At 36.1% G+C, this 21645-nt stretch overlaps 1 protein-coding gene across 1 annotated transcript in view; it reads left to right on the top strand.

The window, feature by feature from the left end:
• The window catches only part of MRPL1 (mitochondrial ribosomal protein L1), a 61333-nt gene that overhangs the window by 32487 nt on the left and 7201 nt on the right, over window positions 1–21645 (top strand). The window contains exon 6 of the mRNA XM_081813143.1: window positions 17054–17208. Coding sequence (XP_081669269.1) covers window positions 17054–17208 — 155 coding nt within the window. The remainder of the gene's footprint in view (window positions 1–17053; window positions 17209–21645) is intronic.

The raw sequence follows: 21645 nt of genomic DNA, 5'->3' as shown, positions 1-21645 counted from the left end.
ATTTTAAATGTATATATAGTGAATCAATGTCTTGTTTTATAAAAATTTGATTTATACCCAACTTCAAACAGTCCTAATGGAGTAATATTAAAAGTGAAAATTTTAATTCCTGGAATTTCTCAGAATGAGAGAATTATAGAAATGTTTAGCCAGGTATATATTTTGACATTACACAAGAAAATTAAACTGTATCCAGATATTATAGCATAAACCTGCCAGAATAAAGACTTTGAAGTAATTTTCAAAGGGTGCCTATTAGTATTTTATACCACAAATACATTTTATGTTAGCTGTGAGGCTTTCAGAACATGCCTTGTTTTTTTTCTCTTTGATAGATTTCTTGTGTGATTTAAGATACTTAGCCTCCAGCCTACTTTTTCTCAGACTTCTAAGTGTAATTATAGGACAGCTGCATTGTTGATTGGCTTTCTTATTTCCCTTTATTTCTTATTTTCCTTTATTATAAGGTGAAAGTTCTAATTTTCAATTAATATGGGATTTCCCATTTTACAGAGGCACACATAATACTTCTATATTCGTCAAATACTAAAATGTTCTTTGTCTCCTTTCACTTTTGTTAATGTTGACTGCCTCACATATTTCCAAAACAGGTGTGGTAATGTTGTAGTTGCTGAGAATGGTGGAGATTAAGGGACAGAACTTTTCATTAGGAAAAAACTACCAGAGCTGTAAAATATGGCACATTAAGACTTGTAGTAGGAAACATTTATCCGGAACAGAGGACATGCACTATAGTTTAAAAGAAAATTTGCAGTGTGCTTACTTGGTGTATTTAGCCTATCATAGTATTTAATACCATAATAAATTATATGACTCTCATGGCCTGTTACATATACTCCTAAAAGAGCCTATAAAATCAGCCCCATGTTTCTGTATATATGTTTTCAACTAGCACTAAGCTTTTTTTTTTTAACCTGGCCCCCTCAACTGAGCTAACTTTTATGTCTGAATCCAGCTTTTATTAGAATCTCATATATGTAGAAGTACTCATTGTAGTTTCCATGGGTTTTAGGCTTTGATTTTAAAATTGAAAAGTCTTTTGTGATTAACAAAGTTGGATAAAGTTTGAGGATAAAGACATAGGTTTGCATTGTAATGCACACTGGACCTTTTAAAGGGTGCAATGTACTATGAATCTACTTAGTTTCAGATAGTTTTTTTTTGTAGTCTTGTTTCCTTTATTGTTTTGCTGTCAGCACAGCAACTTGTCAGAATTTTCCACACTTTATAAAAAGTGTTTGGTTTTTGAAAGAATGGTTAGTGAAGACCTGCTGTATTTCCAGTCAACTTTTTGTTTTAATTTTTCATTTCAAAGGAATTCTTTTCAAGTATACATGTAAATAAAGTGAGGATTTTTTAAATGACTTTTCATTATAATATTTTCTAAAAAACCATAAAATCAGGAATCTTGATGTTTTATCTTAATTTTATCTTAGAACAATGAGGGTCCAGGGTTCATAGCACTTTAGAAAAGAAAATCTGAAGGGCAAATAAACAATATTCATTATGTTTCTGGTAAGAAAGTAAAGAAATTAAATACCACACATTTTCTTGCTTTATAATTTTTTACCTCTAGTTAAGCTCTTATTTGTAAATGTCCTCAATGTCTGCATATTTTTCTTCAGTTTTTTATTTTGAAAAATTTTAAATGAATGGAAAAGTTGAAAGACTAGTACAGTGAACACCTATATACTATATTCTCATCACATAGATTCACTAATTTTCCGCATTTGCTTAGAAAACCTAGTAAAAATAGTTTGCTTAGAGAAAGTAATAAATATCTTTTTTTTTTTTTTAAGATTTTATTTATTTATTTGAGACAGAGAGAATGAGAGAGAGAGAGCACATGAGAGGGGGGAGGGTCAGAGGGAGAAGCAGACTCCCTGCCGAGCAGGGAGCCCGATGCGGGACTCGATCCAGGGACTCCGGGATCATAACCTGAGCCGAAGGCAGTCGCTTAACCAACTGAGCCACCCAGGCGCCCATAAATATCTTTTTTTATTTTCTAAAACACAGAAAATTAAGTTGCAGACTTCATAACGTTTCACCGTTACATATTTTCTCACACAGAGCCTAAGTATAGAACATTCTCCTCTATATGCTTTTCAAAGTAGTTTTATTTTTTAGTATGGCTTTTAGAATTTGTTTATTGGTACCTTTTCCTATTTATAATTTATTTATTTGCTCTTTTTCTTTATCCTGTTACCCTGAGATTTTTGCTGTTGTTGGTTTTCTAATTTTCTAAGTTTTATATCAGATTTGTAAGTTTTCTTTTTGTTTGTTTGTTTCAGGTTTTTATTTAAATTCTCATTAGTTAACATATAGGGTTGTATTGGTTTCAGGAGTAGAATTTAGTTATTTATCACTTACATATAACACCCAGTGCTCATCCCAACAAGTGCCCTCTTTAGTACCCATCACTTGTTTAGCCCTTCCCCCCACCCCCCACCTCCAGCAGCCCTCAGTTTGTTCTCTACTATAAGAGTGTCTTATGGTTTGCCTCCCTCTCTCTTTTTTCCCCCTTGCCCTTTGTTTCTTAAATTCCAAAGAGTTTAAATCTGTGATTTTGCCCTGATTATATGTCTTGATATTTAGCTTTCTTGTCATTATTTTTTAAATAATGTGTCATGGTACTTTTTAATCTTACTTGGCAGAGTATTTTAAAATTTGGAACCTTTTTAAAAAATATTAGGAACCTTTTTTGACTTGTTTACGTTTTAGTTATATTCTAGTTTGACTGCCTTATTGTTGAAGAATGCATTGTTTGTAGTTTTCTACTTTTTAAAAATTTCTGGAGTCTTTCATTATGGCCTGTGGTGTAAGATTGGTATTCTTTTTTCAAGTATACCAGTGACACTTGAAAATAACATGTATTGTGAGGCTTCCAGGTAAAGATAGTGTATTGAACATCACAGTGATAACTGAGTAGAAAATGCCAAATCTAAGTCAGCAATGGAGAAAGCCAAAAGAACTAGTATAGTCTACATTTCAGGATCTTGCAAAAGGCTTGGGATCTCCCTCTAGGTACCTCTGGAACTGGTTAGTGGTATTTCTGGGGATGGGACCCAAACCCTCTAAAATAGGGAGCATTAGTTAAAACTATTGAAGATTCTTATATACTTCACAACACTGGGTAACTGCCCTTTCCCATGCTAGCAGATGGATGGAAAGATTAAAACAGTTTCTAACCTGGGGGAGGTTGGGAGTTGAGAAAATTGAAATGGAGATTAGTGAATCTATGCATACTGATGCTGAGAAATCCTTCCGCTATCCCCTGTCCCCTTCCCCCTCCCCTGATTTGGCTTTCAGAACTCTGGCAGGAGGGGATTAGATGAGGCTTGGCTCAATAATAATAATAACAACAATAATAATAATAATAATTAATAATAAGCAGCAGTAGTAGTAAGGTTTGTTTTCAGGTTCCCCTTTCCCTTCTTTCTTCCTTCACCTCCTTCTCTTTCCTTATTTTTTCTTCTAATAGCTCTCTGAAGTTTTTCTTTTCTATTTTCTTCCTCCCTCTCCTTTTTGCTTTTCTTTTTTTTACTTCTTTTCTACTCAACCTTCCCTCTTTGGCTGTCCACCTATATATTGGAAAGACAAAAATATAATTAAATTTATGGGAAAATTAGTATGAATTAGTGGGAAGTGAATACCACAGAATAGTTTTTCAGTGGCATTCAAGTTAATTAACTTTGATTAGATAGGTTATCTCATCACAAAATGTTGCCTGGTAGATGCTGCCTGAGTTAATAATGCTATATCATTAATGCCTATTTAATCACAAATGCCTAGTTAAAAATGTTTTTAATACTAAAGTTTGTTCTCTAAAGATGTTTAAATGTTTTCCTGTAATCATAGTATTCATTTGTTACGTTATAAACTTTTTAAAAACATTTGATGGTCTGTGAATTATTATTAATTCCAAATTAGTGGCATCAGTAAATTTATTATGAAACATTGATTCCTCCTGTGAGTGAATGAAGTCTTACATTTCCTATTATTTTCTTATATTACAGGACAAGATCCCACTAGTATACTATAAAAACAAGTAAATAAAAGAGAGTGTTCTAAAGCAACTATATACTTTAAAAATATGTGTGTCATTTGTTCTGTTTCAGTTTAGAAACTATTTCTGTTCTTTTAATTTATTAATATGTACCCCTTCAAATCACTATGTTTGTATCCTTTGGATAATTAGAACATAAAATCTTGAATGATTTTGAATGAGGAACACTTGTAAAAACTTCACTAAATAGTATTGAAATTTTGAGGAATATCTTTAAAATATGCATTATGTAATAGACTGGCTTTGATGTGAACAGTTACCATAGCATTAAAGGAAAAGCAGCTATAGCCCTTTTACAGTCATATAAATAACCAGATTTTGAAGACTTTTAAATGATAAAGATATCGGCAGATAAAACCTATGCTCATTTTCTAAAAGGAAAAAACAGGGTAAGACAGCTCAGATTTACATTTATACCAAATCATGCCAAGACCTAATTTAACTAGTGTTTCTTGTTCAGGTTTCAAAAATACTTGGATCTTTGACACAATATAAAGGCAGTGTCTTTGATGTGCTTTTTCTTCTTTTTAAAGTTGTAGACATGGTTCATTCATAGGCTTGTATCACTATGCTTTGCTTATGTAATAGTGAATTGTTTTGTGGCAAGAAATATTGTTAACCTGGCAACTGATAAAAGCTGAAGTATATTGTAACAAAAATAAAAAAGTTCAGGGTAAGGGAATATAAACATAGTAAAATCTTGTGTTGAAATCAGAGCCTCCAGTTTTAGTGAACATGTTACAACAGGAAAAGTCAATATGTTGAAGTTCAGTTAAACAAGATGTGGATAATACAGTATGCGGAAATTGAAGGCTTATTTTATAGCAACGAGGCCCATAAACTGTGAAAGTGGCAAGTGACGATTATTGCTTAAATCAGTTAGATAGAAGCCATAGTTGGATAAAAAGTGGTAGCCCATTGGCTCATAGCTCACTACCACTTGCCCTCCTCCTTTTCTTGCATTCCTTCCAGTTGATAATTAACTTTTCATTTGTTGTATTATTTCTGGTGTACTACAGTGTGCTGTCTCATAGGTAAGGGAATTATAAAGAGAAGAAAATAAACTGTAGAATGTAAAAGTCAAATTCTGTACTTGTTAGTTCTCATTAAAAAAGAAGGAAGTAGATTGGAGATAGATCTTAGATCTTCAAGAGTATGGGGCTAAGAAAGAGGAGAGAGAAACAAATATTTATCCAGAACCCAATATGTGCCAGCATTCTGCTTGATGCTTTATTGTGAGAGATGTGTATTTAACTGGGATGAATAATCCTTGTAGTATGTTATGTTACATCCTTTGGATGGATAGTCATCAGTGTTATTACCAGTAGGAGTATTAGGTCAAGAATCATTTATTATTATTTCCAATTTTCTTACCTATATTGTCATGAAATTAGAAGATAATTTCCCAGAACTTTTGGGAATTGAAGGTGTGACTTTCCCCTTCTATCAGATATAAATAATAGCATAAAAAAAACCATACCATTTGAAAAAAACTGCTAACTTTTCTTTTTAATTCATTGCATTAACTCAATAATGTAGTGATCATTGATTAATAGAATAACATGATGAAAAATATGAGTGTGTCGTAACATGTAAAAGGAGAGTACACTGAGTTGCTTTCCTTTCTTAATCCATTTGTTAATAAGTAGTTGTCAGTATACTGCATACACAGCTTTCTTTTGTTAACTTTACTTCAAAGACCAGTGATAAGTTTGATAGCTTTTACTGCAGTCTGTTTTTATCCAAATGCTGGGAGAGGACATTGAATGGATCTGAAAGATGATTCCTTGTGAGTGTCATCAGTGTTACTTTCAAACAAATAACATTCACTAATACAGTATATATAGTAAACAATAAAACACCAATAAGACCCTTTATGAATTATTAAATATATTAAATAGAAACACAAAATTAAGTATTTTCCAAATAGCTTTAGCATAAGCAATGATGAAAGCTGCTGTTGCCTGAGAGCACCCTCCTTCCCCCCATTTAGATTTTGGTAAACATAGGAATTTTTCTTTTTAATTTTATTTATTTGAGATAGAGAGAGAGCACGAGCGAGGCAGGGAGGGGCAGAGAGAGAGGGACAAGCAGACTCCTCACTGAGCAGGGAGCCCGACGCGGGGCTCGATCCCAGGACCCTGAGATCATGACCTGAGCTGAAGGCAGATGCTTAACTGACTGAGCCACCCAGGGGCCCTGAAAGTTAGGAACTTGTTAAAGTAATGTAAAGCATAACTCATACCACAACTTGCCTTTTGCATGAATTTTTATATATTTGGAGACAAATAATGTATTCTAATACAGCAGTTGGCAGACAGTGGCTCTGCGAGTCTGTTTTTGTACCACTTGTGAGCTTAGAATGATCTTTTAAAGGGTTGTGAAAAAAAGGGAATATGCAGCAAAAATCATATGTGGCTTTAAAAGCCTATAATATTTACCATCTGGTTCTTTGCAGAAAAAGTTTCCCGACCCTAAAATATAAATACATAACACAAAAGCCTGAAGATCTGGTTCCAGGTGATATGGTGTAATCACATGACAACCTGTCTCTCGCACTGAATGCAGCTATTATAAAACCTGGACAGAATGCATGGAGTAGCTATTTGAAGACTCTGAAAAGGGGCGCCTGGGTGGCTCAGATGGTTAAACGTCTGCCTTCGGCTCAGTCATGGTCCCGGGGTCCTGGGAGCGAGCCCCGCATTGGGCTCCTGGCTTAGCAGGGAGACTGCTTCTGCCTCTCCCCCTGCTCATGATCTCTCTCTCTGTATCTCTCTGTCTCAAATGAATAAATAAAATCTTAAAAAAAAAAATGAAGACTCTGAAAAGTAAATAGTAACAGGCAAATTACGGAAGACCAGAATTTGAAGTACCACCACTCACCACTGGTGGTGAGTTTGCCATTTTTCTCCTTGTGTTGTCACATGAACTGGTCTCACCATAGCCTGAAACTGGGAAGTGGACATTGGCACAGGCAGAGAGAGCTTCAGGAGAAGCCCTTTACTTCAGGCTTGAGAAGTAGAGATCATGGATCCTAGTGGGGACAATTGGTGCAGGAAAGGGTACAGGTATCTAAAATTTGAGAAGGGGAACCTTCCTTTCTGACTGGAGGATCTGTGGTCCCAAGAGGGGGGGCATACTGTCTTTGCTTCTTTTCTCTGTCCTGTCAGTTGGCCCCCAATGCAGGAGCAGTTACAGAGAGTAAGTGGCAAAATAGGGTAAATAAAGCCCCAGCTTTCTGGCCAAGGTTCCAAAAGGAGGGCCTTAGGGAACCAGAAAGTACTGGGAAGATCAAGGAGCGGGGGGAACCTGGGAAAGGGACCTCATAAAAATTATTTATGAACTACTGGAGATGAAATTAATGGAGATGACAGAGGAAAGAAAGAAAGATCATAGGAATTATCCAATCTGAAAAGCAAAGACAAAAGATTGGAAAAAAAAGAAAGCCTTAGGGTCCTATGGGCCAATAACAAAGATGTAACTTTCCTGTTGTGTCCCAGAAGGAGAGGAAGCCCAATGCGGGGCTTGAACTCATGACCCTAAAGAGTCAGATGCTTAACTGACTGAGCCACCCAGGTGCCCTTAGAGTTGAAACATTTAAAGTGAAATCAGAACTTACATTCACACAAATATCTGAACACATGTTTATAGGAACTGTATTGAAAAGCATCAAAAGCTGGAAAAAAAACTCAGTTGTCCTATATATGAATGGATTAAAAAACCCCATCTGGTATATCATACAATGGAATACTACTCAGTGACAAAAAGGGTGTGAACTATTGATAGAACAACTTAAGTGAACCTCAAAAAGGTTACATTCTATAACCCAAGTGAAAGGAGTCTCAAAAGGTTATGTATTGACACCAAAGCACAGAAACAGAAGAAATAAATGCGGCTTCATTAAAATGTAAAACTTCTGTGCATCTAAGATCACTATCAGCAGAGTAAAAAGGCAACCAACTGAATGGCAGAAAATATCTGCAAATCATATATATGGTAAGAGATTTGTATCTAGAATATATGAAGAACTCTTACGCAGTAGTCCCCCCTTGTCTGTGGTTTCGCTTTCCAGTTTCAGTTCCCCACAGTCAACTGCGGTCTGGAAGTAGATGGTCCTCCTGACGCATTGTCAGGAGGTCAGTAACAGTTTAACACTATGTCACAAGGCCTGAGTCACTCACCTCACTTCATCTCACCATGTAGGCATTTTTTTTTTTTAAAGATTTTATTTATTTATTTGAGACAGAGAGAATGAGAGACAGAGAGCATGAGAGGGAGGAGGGTCAGAGGGAGAAGCAGACTCCCTGCCGAGCAGGGAGCCCGATGCGGGACTCGATCCCGGGACTCCAGGATCACGACCTGAGCCGAAGGCAGTCGCTTAACCAACTGAGCCACCCAGGCGCCCCATGTAGGCATTTTTTAAAAAGATTTATTTATTTATTTGAGAGAGAGACAGCAGGCAGTGGGGAGAAGCAGAGGGAGAGGGAGAGAAAGAGACTCTCAAGCAAACTCTCTGCTGAGCGTGGAGCCCGGCGCAGGGTTTGATCTCACAAACCTGAGCTCATGACCTGAGCCACAATCAAGAGTCAGACACTTACCTGACTGAGCCACCCAGGTGCCCCACCATTAGCCATTTTATCATATCACAGCATCACAAGAAGGGTGAGCATAGTACAGTAAGATATTTTGAGAGACAGACCACATTCATGTAACTTTTATTGCAGTATATGATTATAATTATTTTATTATTTTTCATTTCTTACTGTGCCTAATTTATAAGTTAAACTTTATCATAGATATGTATGTATAGGAGAAAACCTAGTATAGAGGTTTGGTACTATCTGCAGTTTCAGGCATCCACTTGGAGGTCTTGGAACGTTAGTGGGGGGACCACTGTAACTCAATAATAAAATGATAAATAATTCAAAAATGAGCAAAGGATCTCAATACACATTTCTCAAATAAGATATACAAATGGCCAATAAAGACATGAAAAGAGGCTGAGCATCATTAGCCAACAGGAAAATGCACATTAAAACCAAAATGAGATACTGCTTCATACTTACTGGGATGGCTATTATAAAAAAAACCCCCAGAAATAAGTGTTGGCGAGGATACAGAGAAATTGGGACCCTTGTGCATTGGTGGTGGGGATACAAAATGGTGCAGTTGCTGTGGGAAATGACATGACAGTTCCTCAAAAAATTAAATATGGAATTACCATAGATCCATAGATTCTAGTTATAGATAATATACCCCAAAGAATTGAAAGCAGGAACTCAAACAGGTGTATGTACAGCCATGTTCATAGCAGCATTATTCAAATAGCCGAAAAGTGGAAGTACCCCAATTGTCCATGACAGATGAATGGATAAACAAAATGTATATTCAGGTGTACTTTGGCGATACTGCAGGTTCAGTTCTAGGCCACTGCAGTAAAGTAAATACTGCAGTCAAGTGAGTCAAATGAATTTTTTGGCTTCCTACTGCATATAAAAGTTATGTTTATACTATACAGTAGTCCTTTAAAGTGTGAAGTAGTATTATGTCTAAGAGAACAATGTGCATACCTTAATTAAAAATTATTTTATTGCTAAGAAATCCTAGCCATCATCTGAGCTTTCAGTGAGTTGTAATCTTTTTGATGATGGAGGGTCTTGCCTTGATGTTGATGGCTGCTGACTGATCAGGGCAGTGCTTGCTAAAGGTGAGGTGGCTGTGGAAATTTCTTAAAAGCAGTCAGCAGTGAAGTTCCTTGTATCGATTGACTCTGTAACAAATATAATAGTGAAAAAGTTTGAAATATTGTGAGAATTACCAAAATATGACAGAGATATGAATTGAGCAAATGCTGTTGGGAAAATGGTGCCGGTAGACTTGTTCAATAGAAGGTTGCCACAAACCTTCAATTTGTGAAAAACACAGTATCTGTGAAGTACAATAAAGTGAAGCTCAAGGAAACGAAGTATGCCTGTATGTACATTGGAATATTACTCAGTCTTAAAAAGGAAGGAAATTCTGACACGTGCTATATATAACATGTATGAACCTTGAAGACATGCTAAATGAAGTAAACCAGTTGACAAAGGATAAATACTCTTATGATTCCACTTGTTTGAGGTACCTAGAGCAGTCATTTTCATAGAGACAGACAACAGAATGGTGGTTGCCAGGGCCTGGGGGCAGGGGAGAATGGAGAACTAGTGTTGAATGGGTACGGTTTTAGACGAGGAAGATGGAAGAAGTTCTGGAGATGGATGGTGTTGAGAGTAGCACAACAATGAGAATGTACTTAATGCCACTTAACCGCATACTTCAAAACAGTTAAAACGGTAAATTTTATGCTGTGTATATTTTACCTACCACACTTTTAAAAAAATTACAAAGGAAAGAAAAAAAGGTTACATACTGTTACTCCATTTGTATGACATTTTTGGGAAGACAACGCTATAGTGACAGCAAGGGTTACAAGGGTTAGGAGTGGCTATGAGAGATCAAATGAAGGTTTTTTGGTTGTTTATCATATATTATGGTGGTGGTTCCTCAAATGTATGTGTGAGTTAAAATTCATGGAACTGTACACCTAAAAAAGGCCAATGTAACTGCCTTTTAATCTTGAAAATATACTTAAAAATTATCTAAGCTGTAACAACAGAATTAGCCTGTTGCAGCTGTGGTGGTGGTGAGGGCGGGGTTTCGCTCTTTCCTCCACTATCACCATGAATGAGTCTCATTTCAAAAAAACATGAAGAAGTAAAGTATGCCTTGTAATTTGTAGCATCATAAAGGCCTGGTTTTGTAATTTTAAATGCTAAACTGGAACTAATTTTTTTATTAACAAGTACATAATAAAATATTTGAAAAATATTAAATAGCATAAGAATATAAAATTCATTCAAAGATTGCGTTTGGTAACGTTGCTATCATACTATATATTAACTTTTGTATTCTCTTTTTCCTTAAATACTGTTTCTTGAATACTTTTCCAAATTACTAAAATTCTTGCAAGATAAAATTTTAATAGCTATATTGTCATGTCATGTAGATATCTCATAATATATTCAGCCTTATTCCTTTTCTTGGGCATTTAGACTGTTTCTGGTATCTCTCATCATGTATATCATTCCTGTGAACATAAGTGCATGTCTTTCATCTGTACAGAAATACAGTTCTGTATATAAATGTGTAACTCTTTATTGAAAAGTCTGAATTTAGTGGGATCCAAACATGGAATGGTTTTCTCCGCTCTCTGATTCTAGCTGTGCCACGTGTACTTTTTCCTTTCTCTGTTCCCTTCTCTGGCATGTGAGATAGATCTCACAATTCCAGTGACTGCCAGTAATTAAAAGTGCAGTCTGATCCAGTTCCTAGGCAAAGATTTCTCTTGCCCAGTTTGGAACCAGGCTTTTATGGCCCATGTGATCTAAAGTGAGGCGGGCTTTATTAAGTTTTCACTCACACCTCCTCCCACTGTAGACATGAAGAGTGCTACAATGACTTGATTCAGTTCTGAAATACCTTGCCCCAATCGCCTTCCCAGGCTTGACTCCTCTGGGGTTAGAGGCCTGATGAAGGGAATAAGGGAGAAGAGGCACATGCCTCTGCTTACCTACCTATATTTCTTGTCCCCACATTGATTATTGCTACTTCTCTGGCTAGCCCTTTATTGGCTTGATGTCCTTCATAGCACATGTTCAGCCAGCTAGTCTCCCCTCCTGACAGGTGCCCCCTATCTCTGCAGAGTAGCTGCTTGAAGCCTTGCCTCCTCACTTGGCCTGCTTCTACACAGGTGGATGTTGATTATAATAGGACCTTTTTGGCTCCTTTAATTGTTGGCATCTTTCTTTAGAGTATAGGGTACTACGTGCCTTTTTTTGCTTTCAGTTTTAGGACCTAATCATCAGTCCTGAAGAAGCTTCCAGAAAAGCCCCATATAACATCTTCTTCCAAACACATATCTAAGCTTAGGACAGCTGTTAAAACAGTTGCTAAACATTTTTCCTCCTGTTACTTTAAATGGCAATGCAATACTTAGCCTGACAAAACATTTTTTTTTTGCTTCATCTGCATAGTAGGTAGATACATAGTAAAAGTCTCTCAGCACCTAACAAAGCTTTCTGTTAACAAAACAAAAATCTTTTTTGATCTGGCAAAAATTAGTGGTTGTTTTTGCCCATTCACTTCCTCAAACATCCTTCAGTCTGTCTTCCACACCAGAGGTCTGCAGGCTGGCCTGTGAACCATTTCTAGCTCTTTACCTGTTTTTGTAAGGCACGTTTCATTGGAGCACAGTTGTGCTCATTCGTTCATGTATTGTCCTTCTTTCGTGCTAAAAAGGGCAGAGTTGAGTAGTTGCAACAGAGACTGGCCTGCAAAGCCCAAAATACTTGCTGTCTGACCATTTATAGAGAAAGTTTGCCAGTTCCTGTTTTACCTCCTTCCTGTGGAATTCTTCCTAAAACCTAGATCAGATATACCATTTGTCTGCTGAGAAACATTAGTTTCTCACTGCTTGCAATTCTAAATAAAATCTTTAGCTTTACATTCAAATCTTTCTGTAGTCTCCAATCACTATGTCAAGTTCAAATTCAGTATTTCTTGCTATTTTCAGTGATTCAGGCTGAAGATTGGCAGCTTACAGGCTGAATTTGGTCCCCATACTTATTGGGTCCATATAGTGGTTTTGTTTTGTTTTCTTGAATCAGCATTTAAAAACTAGATGATATCACAAAGAAATTCAGATTTCTAGTTCTTGACAAGTCAGGAATTCTGTTAACCCTGGCCCCACAGCCCCCAGTGTAACAGTCTATTAGTGCTGAGTAGCTTCCTGCCTCCCCCATATGGAGTGGTACTGTCCACTTCTGCACAGCCTGCATCACCCCGGTGTTGTAGCCATATTGCACCCAAACCTAGTCCTCCTCAATCCTGCACATTACCTGCTCTGGCCACTGTAGGCATTTGAGTTTGCAACGCTGGGCCTAGATATAGTGAGCCACGTTATGGTCACCTGTTCTACCTTGTTATCACATTATCTCGTGCTACACCTTCTGCCTAGAAGATCCTCATTGTCCCTGAAAATTCTTCATCCTTTAAGACTCAGTTAATCTTTAAGACTCACATGCCCCCTTCTTTGGGTAGCCTTCTCTGTCAAAGTCAGTCACTTCTTCCTCTGTGCCTTGGTGCTACGTTGTTCATATAGTTAGAATGGCACCTGTGATGTTGTATTTTAGTTACCAGTTTGTAAGTTTCTTGAGGGCAAAGTTTGTATCTTATTCATCTTTTGTTCCTAGTTCCCAGCATGATGATGGATAGAGTGGGAGCCAAAAAAGGGTTGCTGAATTATATGGTGTTACCACCTAAAAGCTTGGAAGGTAGTAAAGGATTCATTTGGTAGAGAGAAAAATTCATATTTTTCCCACCTAAATGCATCTTCTTTTCCATTAAGCATTTCACTTAGTTTCCTCTTTTTCTACCCTATGTTTATAACAAACTCATTTGTGTTTTCCAGGCAACTGATACTTCATTTTTCATAAGGGTTACCAACACTTAAAAACTGTGTCCAGGGTTAGATTTCTCTGCCTTTAGTTAGAGCTCATGCACACAGCTGCTGAGCTGCTCTTTACCAGGGGTGTGTGCCCTTGGATAGGTTACAAAGTTTTCCAAGTCTCAGTTTCTAATGGTAAAAAAAGGAATTGCAGTAGTTCCTATCTCAAAGGATTCTTGGGAGAAATGAATGAGAATATTTACATAATGCTTAGAATAGAGCTTGGCACAGAGTATTTACTCAATAAATAGAGCTGCTCATTCAATCAATTATTCTTATTACTTTCCTTAATGTTGTGTAGGAGGCACACAGATTATCTTCCCTTTTCTTGGTTGTGACTGTTAGGAGTCATGGTGATTAAGACCATTGGCCCATCTGCAGAAACTGTATGCCAGGCCATCCTTTATTTAATCTTAGAACATTGCATTTGGAAGAGATTTTGGAGATCAGATGTTCTAACAGGTGCTTGCCAAAGGAGCAGTCCTCTCTCCAGTTTCCAGTTAGAGATGCTCATTCATCTATGGGCTATCAGAACATTTCAGTGACAGCAGCTGACCACTTTGGGGAGGATCATGTGATTGTTAAAAAATCATGTGAACATTGCTTGTTGTTGTCGTTTGTTTGTTTCTTAGTTTTATTCCCCTGTAAAAGGTAAATAATTAAGTCAAACCCTTTTTCTACACTGTAGTCCTTAGTCCTCCAAAATGTTTTAAGACTTAACCTTTTGTCTAGCAGTTCTCCAAGTGTGACTAGAGATCCCTCCTCCCACCCCCCCTCTCACAACCCACAATTTGTTTCCCAGAGGCAGGAGTCCCTCATGGTTTGTCTCCCTCTCTGATTTCTTCTCATTCAGTTTTCCCTCCCTTCCCCTATGATCCTCTGCACTATTTCTTATATTCCACATCTGAGTGAAATCATATGATACTTGTCTTTCTCTGATTGACTTATTTCACTTAGCATAATACCCTCCAGTTCCGTCCACATCGTTGTAAGCGGGAGGTATTCATTTAGGGAGTTATTTCTGACATAGTAAAAGATGTTAAGCAGAAGGTAGGATTCAGTAAGATAGTCTTTTCTTGAAACCATATCTGCTACAGAATGAGGAATAACTATCTTGTCCTGTAGTGGGCAGTCACTTTAGCTAAACATAAATAGTATTGTAACTAGATACTCAATTAGATGTAATTGTACTGTAATTAGATACTCAAATGCACATGTATGCACATGTGCAAATATGATGCTTACTGTAGTTCAGGGTCCACCAATCCCAGTTTTTTTTTTTCCTTTGGTATACCAAGTCTTATGCTTTGATACTGAGAATCTAACAGATAATAAATCATCTCAAAATGGTCCATCCTTACCTTTGTAAGATTACAAATTGTTATTGCATGAGAGCACCATGAAGTGCAGAGTAACTGAGATAGAGGTAGAGAAGCAAGCAAATGTTGCTTTCCTGAGTTATCTCTAGGTTATTTTCAGCCCAAATACATTTCCTATGCAAATTTTGATAAAATTCATGCATGCATACTTTTTTGACCATAATTAACATCAGTAGCCAATTAAGTAATCACATTTTATGGTTTAGATAAACCATAAAATATATAGATTTTTCATAATTTTATATAACATCTTAAAAAAAGGTAAAATGAAGTACTACGGTTATAAATATTTTAAAATTCAGCAGAGGACACAGTACTAAAGATTAGAGGTGCTAAAATTTGGACAAAAATGTAAACTGTGTTCGAAGACATTTTTATATATTTTAGAACTTAATGAAATCCTTGAAGTCATCCTAATAATGAAAGTCACAGAGGAAGTGTATGTTGCATGTGTTTAGCATCTTATTTAAGCTAACTGTAAGCAGTATAAGTCCACAAAAGTATTGTTTGATATATTAGTTCAGTATATTATAGTATAACAGTGTAGAGCATAACTTAATTGTAAATAGGAAAAGCATATGTTGGACATCTTGCTTTTTCTTGTATCTATTACTTTCCCAAATTTAAGGTAGCTATAGGTCTTTAACAAAGGGTGAAGGAACTTCTAGGGCTGTGGTGGTTACTTCAGTTGATAAGAGAAAGAAGGACAATTTGATTAATGTGGAGAATTAAGAGAGGAATGAATGGAGACACATGTTGATACCATTAGTTTTTGTTTTACTTTGTTTTGTTTTGTTTTTTAACATAGCAGGTGCTTTTCCTGCCAGTGAACTACTTGATTAAAGCTGTAAGTTCTCTGGACTTAAGAAGGTGAATTAAGCATTGCTTGATTTTTTTTTTTTTTTCTCTCAGAACTCCCACTTGTGGATTGGCTTAAGTGAAAATTCCTCCAATAATGTCCAAACCTTCTCATTTGGGGTTTGATATTGTATCATGTCCAAGTGAGTGTCAAATGTTGTCTGGTGATGATGAGAATATTTTTTTTTCATGAGGAATTCTCTTCATGCTTACAGAGCACATTTCTCACAGGGGTCTCAGAGTCCCTGGAAAATAGAAACCTTGCTTGAACTTGAACTATTACCATGTGATTTTTTTTTTTTTTTTGCCAGTTACGCTATTACGAGTTTTACATGAATTTTTAAAAAATTGATTCGTTTGGTAAAGTGTAAAATCCTTTAAACATTGGGATGTAATATAACTGATTTTAACTGGTATATTTTAGAAGAGTAACATGCATTGAATTTGAATGATAAACATAAGCACTTTCCAAAGTTGTGAGCTAGGTTTTATGAATAGGGCTTGTTCACTATATATTTACTTACTATAATTCTCATTGAATAGCAGGATATTTGTTATTGCATAGAGTGTTACCATAGCATCCTGAAGATGTCTCTGTATCAGATATGTGTTGTGTGAATGTGTGTGGTTAAGTAGTCTTATTTTGTACTCCTGAAAGCATGAATTTCTAAGCATTTTCTTAGTTTCCTTTAAAAGTAAATCAATAACAGAGGTGCCTGAGTGGCTCAGTCGGTTAAGTGTCTAACTTCCACTCAGGCCATGATCTCTGGGCACGATGTCAGGCTCTGCTCTCAGCATGGAGTCTGCTTGTCCCTGTTGCCCAACTCCCCTTGCTTGTGCTCTCTCTCAAATAAATAAAATCTTAAAAAAAAAATAATAAAAAATAAAAGTAAATCAACAAAAAACTTCAAGAAAATATCCCTAAAACCTTGGGTGTAGGGATCAGGGGATGGTGTATTCTGCCTCAGGATGTGCTTTGGGGAAAATACTTGGAAATCAAGGAATCTCAAGTAGAGCAACTTCAAAATACTTTACTAAGACATGTTCCGTAAGATAATTAAGTCTTGACATGTAAAGACATGTGAATGTAGCATTCTAAAAGAAGAGTTACAGAAGTTTTTTTCTTTCACAGTAATGTCTCCTAATAGTTTGCATTAGTTGAATATTTGAAAAACACTAAAATAAATACTTGTGCAGTTACCAGAAGTTGTATTATCTTCTCACTTTCACATTATTGTTATATATCCTTTCATTTCAGCTGGATATGCTAAGTAACCAGATAGCTGCGAATCTGCAAGCAGTCATCAGTGAAGTTTGTAAGCACAGACCACTCAGTTTGGGTAAGTGATTTGCCTGGGGTACACTTCCCTAGAGCTCTGGGATTCTTTAAAAATGTAAAATATTAAGAAAACAATCAAGTTAATAGCAAGTACAATATCCAATAGCAGCAATATTTTCAGGGATTAAATAAATAAAATTTAACTATCCAAAGGATTCCTAATCCCCTTATTAACAAGTTATAGTTGTTTGGAGAGGAGACCTCTTTAACGTGAATAAGGAATACATCCTGAAATCTTTGTAAATTCCATTATTTCTACCATTAAATGTAATAAACGTTGAAAGAAAGCTGTAACTGATTGCCTTAAACTTGCAATGGTGTTAAATAGAAACTAAAATCAGGGGCGCCTGGGTGGCTCAGTTGTTGAGCGTCTGCCTTCGGCTCAGGTCATGATCCCAGGGTTCTGGGATCGAGCCCTGCATCGGGCTCCCTGCTCGGCGGGGGGCCTGCTTCTCCCTCTCCCACTCCCCCTGCTTGTGTTCCCTCTCTCGCTGTGTCTCTCTCTGTCAAATAAATACATAAAAGATCTTAAAAAAAAAAAAAAATCATTTATGAAATATTTTTTGGCTAGATCATTCACTTTATCACTGGAACTAGCAATTGTCTTTTTTAATCTTACTTATTTTTAAAAAAGAACAAAGTTTTTAATCATGTCATGAGAGTCACTTCTTATAAACAGGGTGGTTCATGGAGAGCAGTGAAACTTGATTGAGATGTGGGAGCTGTATAGGCTGGGAACACAGAGCCAGACCCTTACTGTCACATTATGTGCCAAGCATGTTGTCTCCTCAGACGAATTTCACTCCTGGCTGGTTGCAGCCCAAAAAGGGTTCATTATACTCAGTAGACTCTTCATTTATAGACTTAACATGATAGGACTCTGTCAGGTTTAGTTTTATAACCAAGTGTGTAATTAAAACATAATCCTAAGCTATTTTTTACCTTCTTTGGGAGTTAGCACACTGGTGAATAAATACCTCACTTGTTAATTCTGCTGCCATAGATATGATCGTGGTACTTAGTAATTGTATGTGTATGCATTCTTATATTCCATGGAGCACTGATTTCAGTATAGGATCTTCTGAGACTGGCAGGAATGAAATGATGGACAGCAAATCTCTAAAAGCAGTGTGTCCTCTTTTTGCCATTTTTTAAATTGCAGTGTAGTTAACATACAATATTCTTTTAGTTTCAAGTGTACAATGTAATAATTCAACATTTGTATACATTGCAAATTGATCACCACCATAAGTCTAGTTACCGTCTGTCACCATACAAAGTTAATACAGTAACACTGACTTTATTCCCTGTGCTGTACATTATATCCCCTTGGCTTATTTATTTCATAACTGAATGTTTGTACCTCCTGATTCCCTTCACCCATTTTGTCCCCTCCCCCAAATCCCTTCCCCCCAGCACCCACCACCCTGTTCTCTGTATCTATGAGACTGAGTTTGGTTTGGTTTTGTTTGTTTTGTATTTTAGATTTCACTTAAAATGAAATCGCTGATACTTGTCTTTCTCTCTCTGACTCATTTCACTTAGCATAGTATCCTCAAGGTCCATTACTGTCACAAATAGTAAGATTTCATTTTTTAAGATGCCTGAGTAGTATTCCATTGTGTGTGCGTGCGTGTGTGTGTGTGTGTATACACCACATCTTTATTCATTCATGTATGGATGGACACTTAGGTTGTTTCCATATCTTGGCTAATGTAAATATGCTGCAAGGAACACAGGGGTGCATGTATCTTTTCAAACTAGTGTGTTCATTTTCTTCCAATATATACCCCAAAGTGGAATTGCTGGATCATATTGTCATTCTCTTGGTGATTTTTTGAGGAATTCTCATTCTCTTTTCCAGTGTCTGCCCTAACTTACATTCCCACTAACAGTGCATGAGGGTTCTTTTTTTCTCCACATCCTTGCCAACCATTATTTTTGATAATAGCCACTCTGACAGGTGTGAGGTGATAACTCGTGGTTTTGATTTGCATTTCCCTGGTGATTAATGATGTTGAGCTTCTTTTCATGTACCTGTTATCCACTTGTATGTCTTTGAGAAAATGTCTATTTAGATTCTGTGCCCAATTTTAAATTGGATTTTTTTGGTTATTGAGTTGTGTGAGTTCTTTACAAATTTTAGATATTAATCCCTTATTAGATATATGATTTGCAAATACCTTCTTCTATTCACCAGCTTGCCTTTTGATTTTGTTGATGGTTTCCTTTGCTGTTCAGAGCTTTTTAGTTTGATATAGGCCCATTTGTTTATTTTGTTATTTTTGCCCTTTGTAGTCATCAAAAAAAACCCCTGCTAAGACCAATGTTGAGGAGCTTACCAAATGTGTTTTCTTCTAGGAGTTTTATGGTTTCAGGTCTTACTTTCAAGTCTTTAATCTATTTGAGTTAATTTTTGTATGTGGTGTGGGGTATTGGTTCAGTTTCCCTCTTTTGCATGTAGCTGTTCAGTTTTCCCAACACCATTTATTAAAGAGACTGTCCTTCCTCCATTGTATATCCTTGCCTCCTTTGTTGTGGATTAATTGACTATATATGTATGGTTTTATTTCTGGGCTCTCTATTCTGTTCCATCAATCCATATGTCTTTTTATGTCAATACCATACTGTTTTAATTACTATAGCTTTGTACTGTAGTTTAAAATCAGGAGGCTTGATATCTTTCTTTGTTCTTTCTCAAGATTGCTTTGGCTATTCAGGGTCTTTTGTGGTTCCATACAAATTTTGGAATTATTTGTTCTATTTCTATGAGGAATACTATTGGAATTTTGATAGGGATTGCTTTGAATTTATAGATTGCTTTGGGTAATATGTACATCCTAACAATATTAATTCTTCTAATCCATGAGCATGGAATATCTATTTCTTTGTATTATCTTCAGTTTCTTTCATCACTGTCTTGCAGTGTCCAGTATACTAATCTTTCACCTTCTTTATTAGATTTATTCCTAGATATTTTATTCTTTTCAGTGCAATTGTAAATGGGATTGTTTTCTTAATTTCTCTTTCTGGTAATTTGTTGTTAGTGTGTAGAAACAATTGATTTTTGTATATTGATTTTGTACCCTGCCACTTTACTGAATTTTTTTATTGGTTCTAATAGTTTTTTGGTGTAGTCTTCATCTTTTTTTATATATAATATCATGTCTTCTGCAGACATGGACAATTTTACATCTTCCTTTCCTATTTGGGTGCCTTTTTTTTTTTCTTTCTTGCCTAAGTTCTGTGACTAGGTATTCCAGTGCTATGTTGAGTAATAGTGGGGAGAGTGGGCATCCTTGTCTCGTTCCTGATCTTAGAGGAAAAGCTTCCAGCTTTTCATCATTTAGTATATTAATTGTGGGTTTGTATATGACCTTTATTATGTTAAGGTGTGTATGTTCTCTCTTTAATTGCTTTGTTGAAAGTTTTTATTGCAAATGGATGTGACTTTTGTCAGATGCTTTTTCTGCATCTATTGAGGTGATCATATTTTTATTTTTCATTTTGTTAATCTGTATCACATTGATTGATGTACACATGTTGAACCATCCTTTAATCCCTGGAATAAATCCCACTTAGTCATGGTGTATGATTCTTTTAATGTATATTTGAATTTGGTTTGCTAATATTTTGTTGAGGATTTTTGCATATGTGTTCATCAGGGTTATTGACCTGTAATTTTCTTCTTTTTTTTGTGGCATTGTTGTCTAATTTTGGTATCAGGGTAATGATACTGGCCTCATAAAATGAGTTTGGAAGCATTCTGTCCTCTTCAGTTTTCTGGGAGAGCTTAAGAAGGCTAGGTACTAAATCTTCCTTGAATGTCTGTTAGAATTCACCAGTCAAGCCATCTGGTCTTGGGTTTTTGTTTGTTGGGAAGTTTTTGATTACTGATTCATTCAGTCTCTTTGCTATTATCAGTCTGTTCACATTTTTTGTTCTTCCTGATTCAGTCTTGGAAGTTTGTTTGTTTCTAGGTATTTGATAATTTTTGCTAGCTTGTCCAGTTTGTTGGCATGTAATTGTTCATAGTAGTCTCTTGCGATCCTTTGTATTTCTGTGGTATCAGTTAAAATTCTCTTTCATTTCTGATTTTATTTATTTGAGCCACCCTTTTTTTTTCTTAGTGAGTCTAATTAATGGTTTGTCAATTTTGTTTATCTTTTCAATGAACCAGCTCTTAGTTTCATTCATCTTTTCTATTGCCCTTTTAGGTCTATTTCATTTCTTTCTTTTTTTTCCATTTATTTCCACTCATATCTTTATTATTTCTTTCCTTCTGCTAACTTTGTTTCATTTGTTCCTCATTTTGTAGTTCCTTTAGGTTTTAAAGTTAAATTGTTTGAGATTTTTCAAGAAGATGTGGTATATATATACAATGGAATATTATGCAGCCATCAAAAGGAATGAGATCTTGCCATTTGCAACGACGTGG

This window comes from Leptonychotes weddellii, chromosome 2 (assembly GCF_054177405.1).
Source record: "Leptonychotes weddellii isolate Sample4059 chromosome 2, ASM5417740v2, whole genome shotgun sequence".
NCBI classification, from domain to species: domain Eukaryota; kingdom Metazoa; phylum Chordata; class Mammalia; order Carnivora; family Phocidae; genus Leptonychotes; species Leptonychotes weddellii.
Note: the sequence above shows the minus strand (reverse complement) of the source record. Positions and strands in the feature narration are given on the sequence as shown.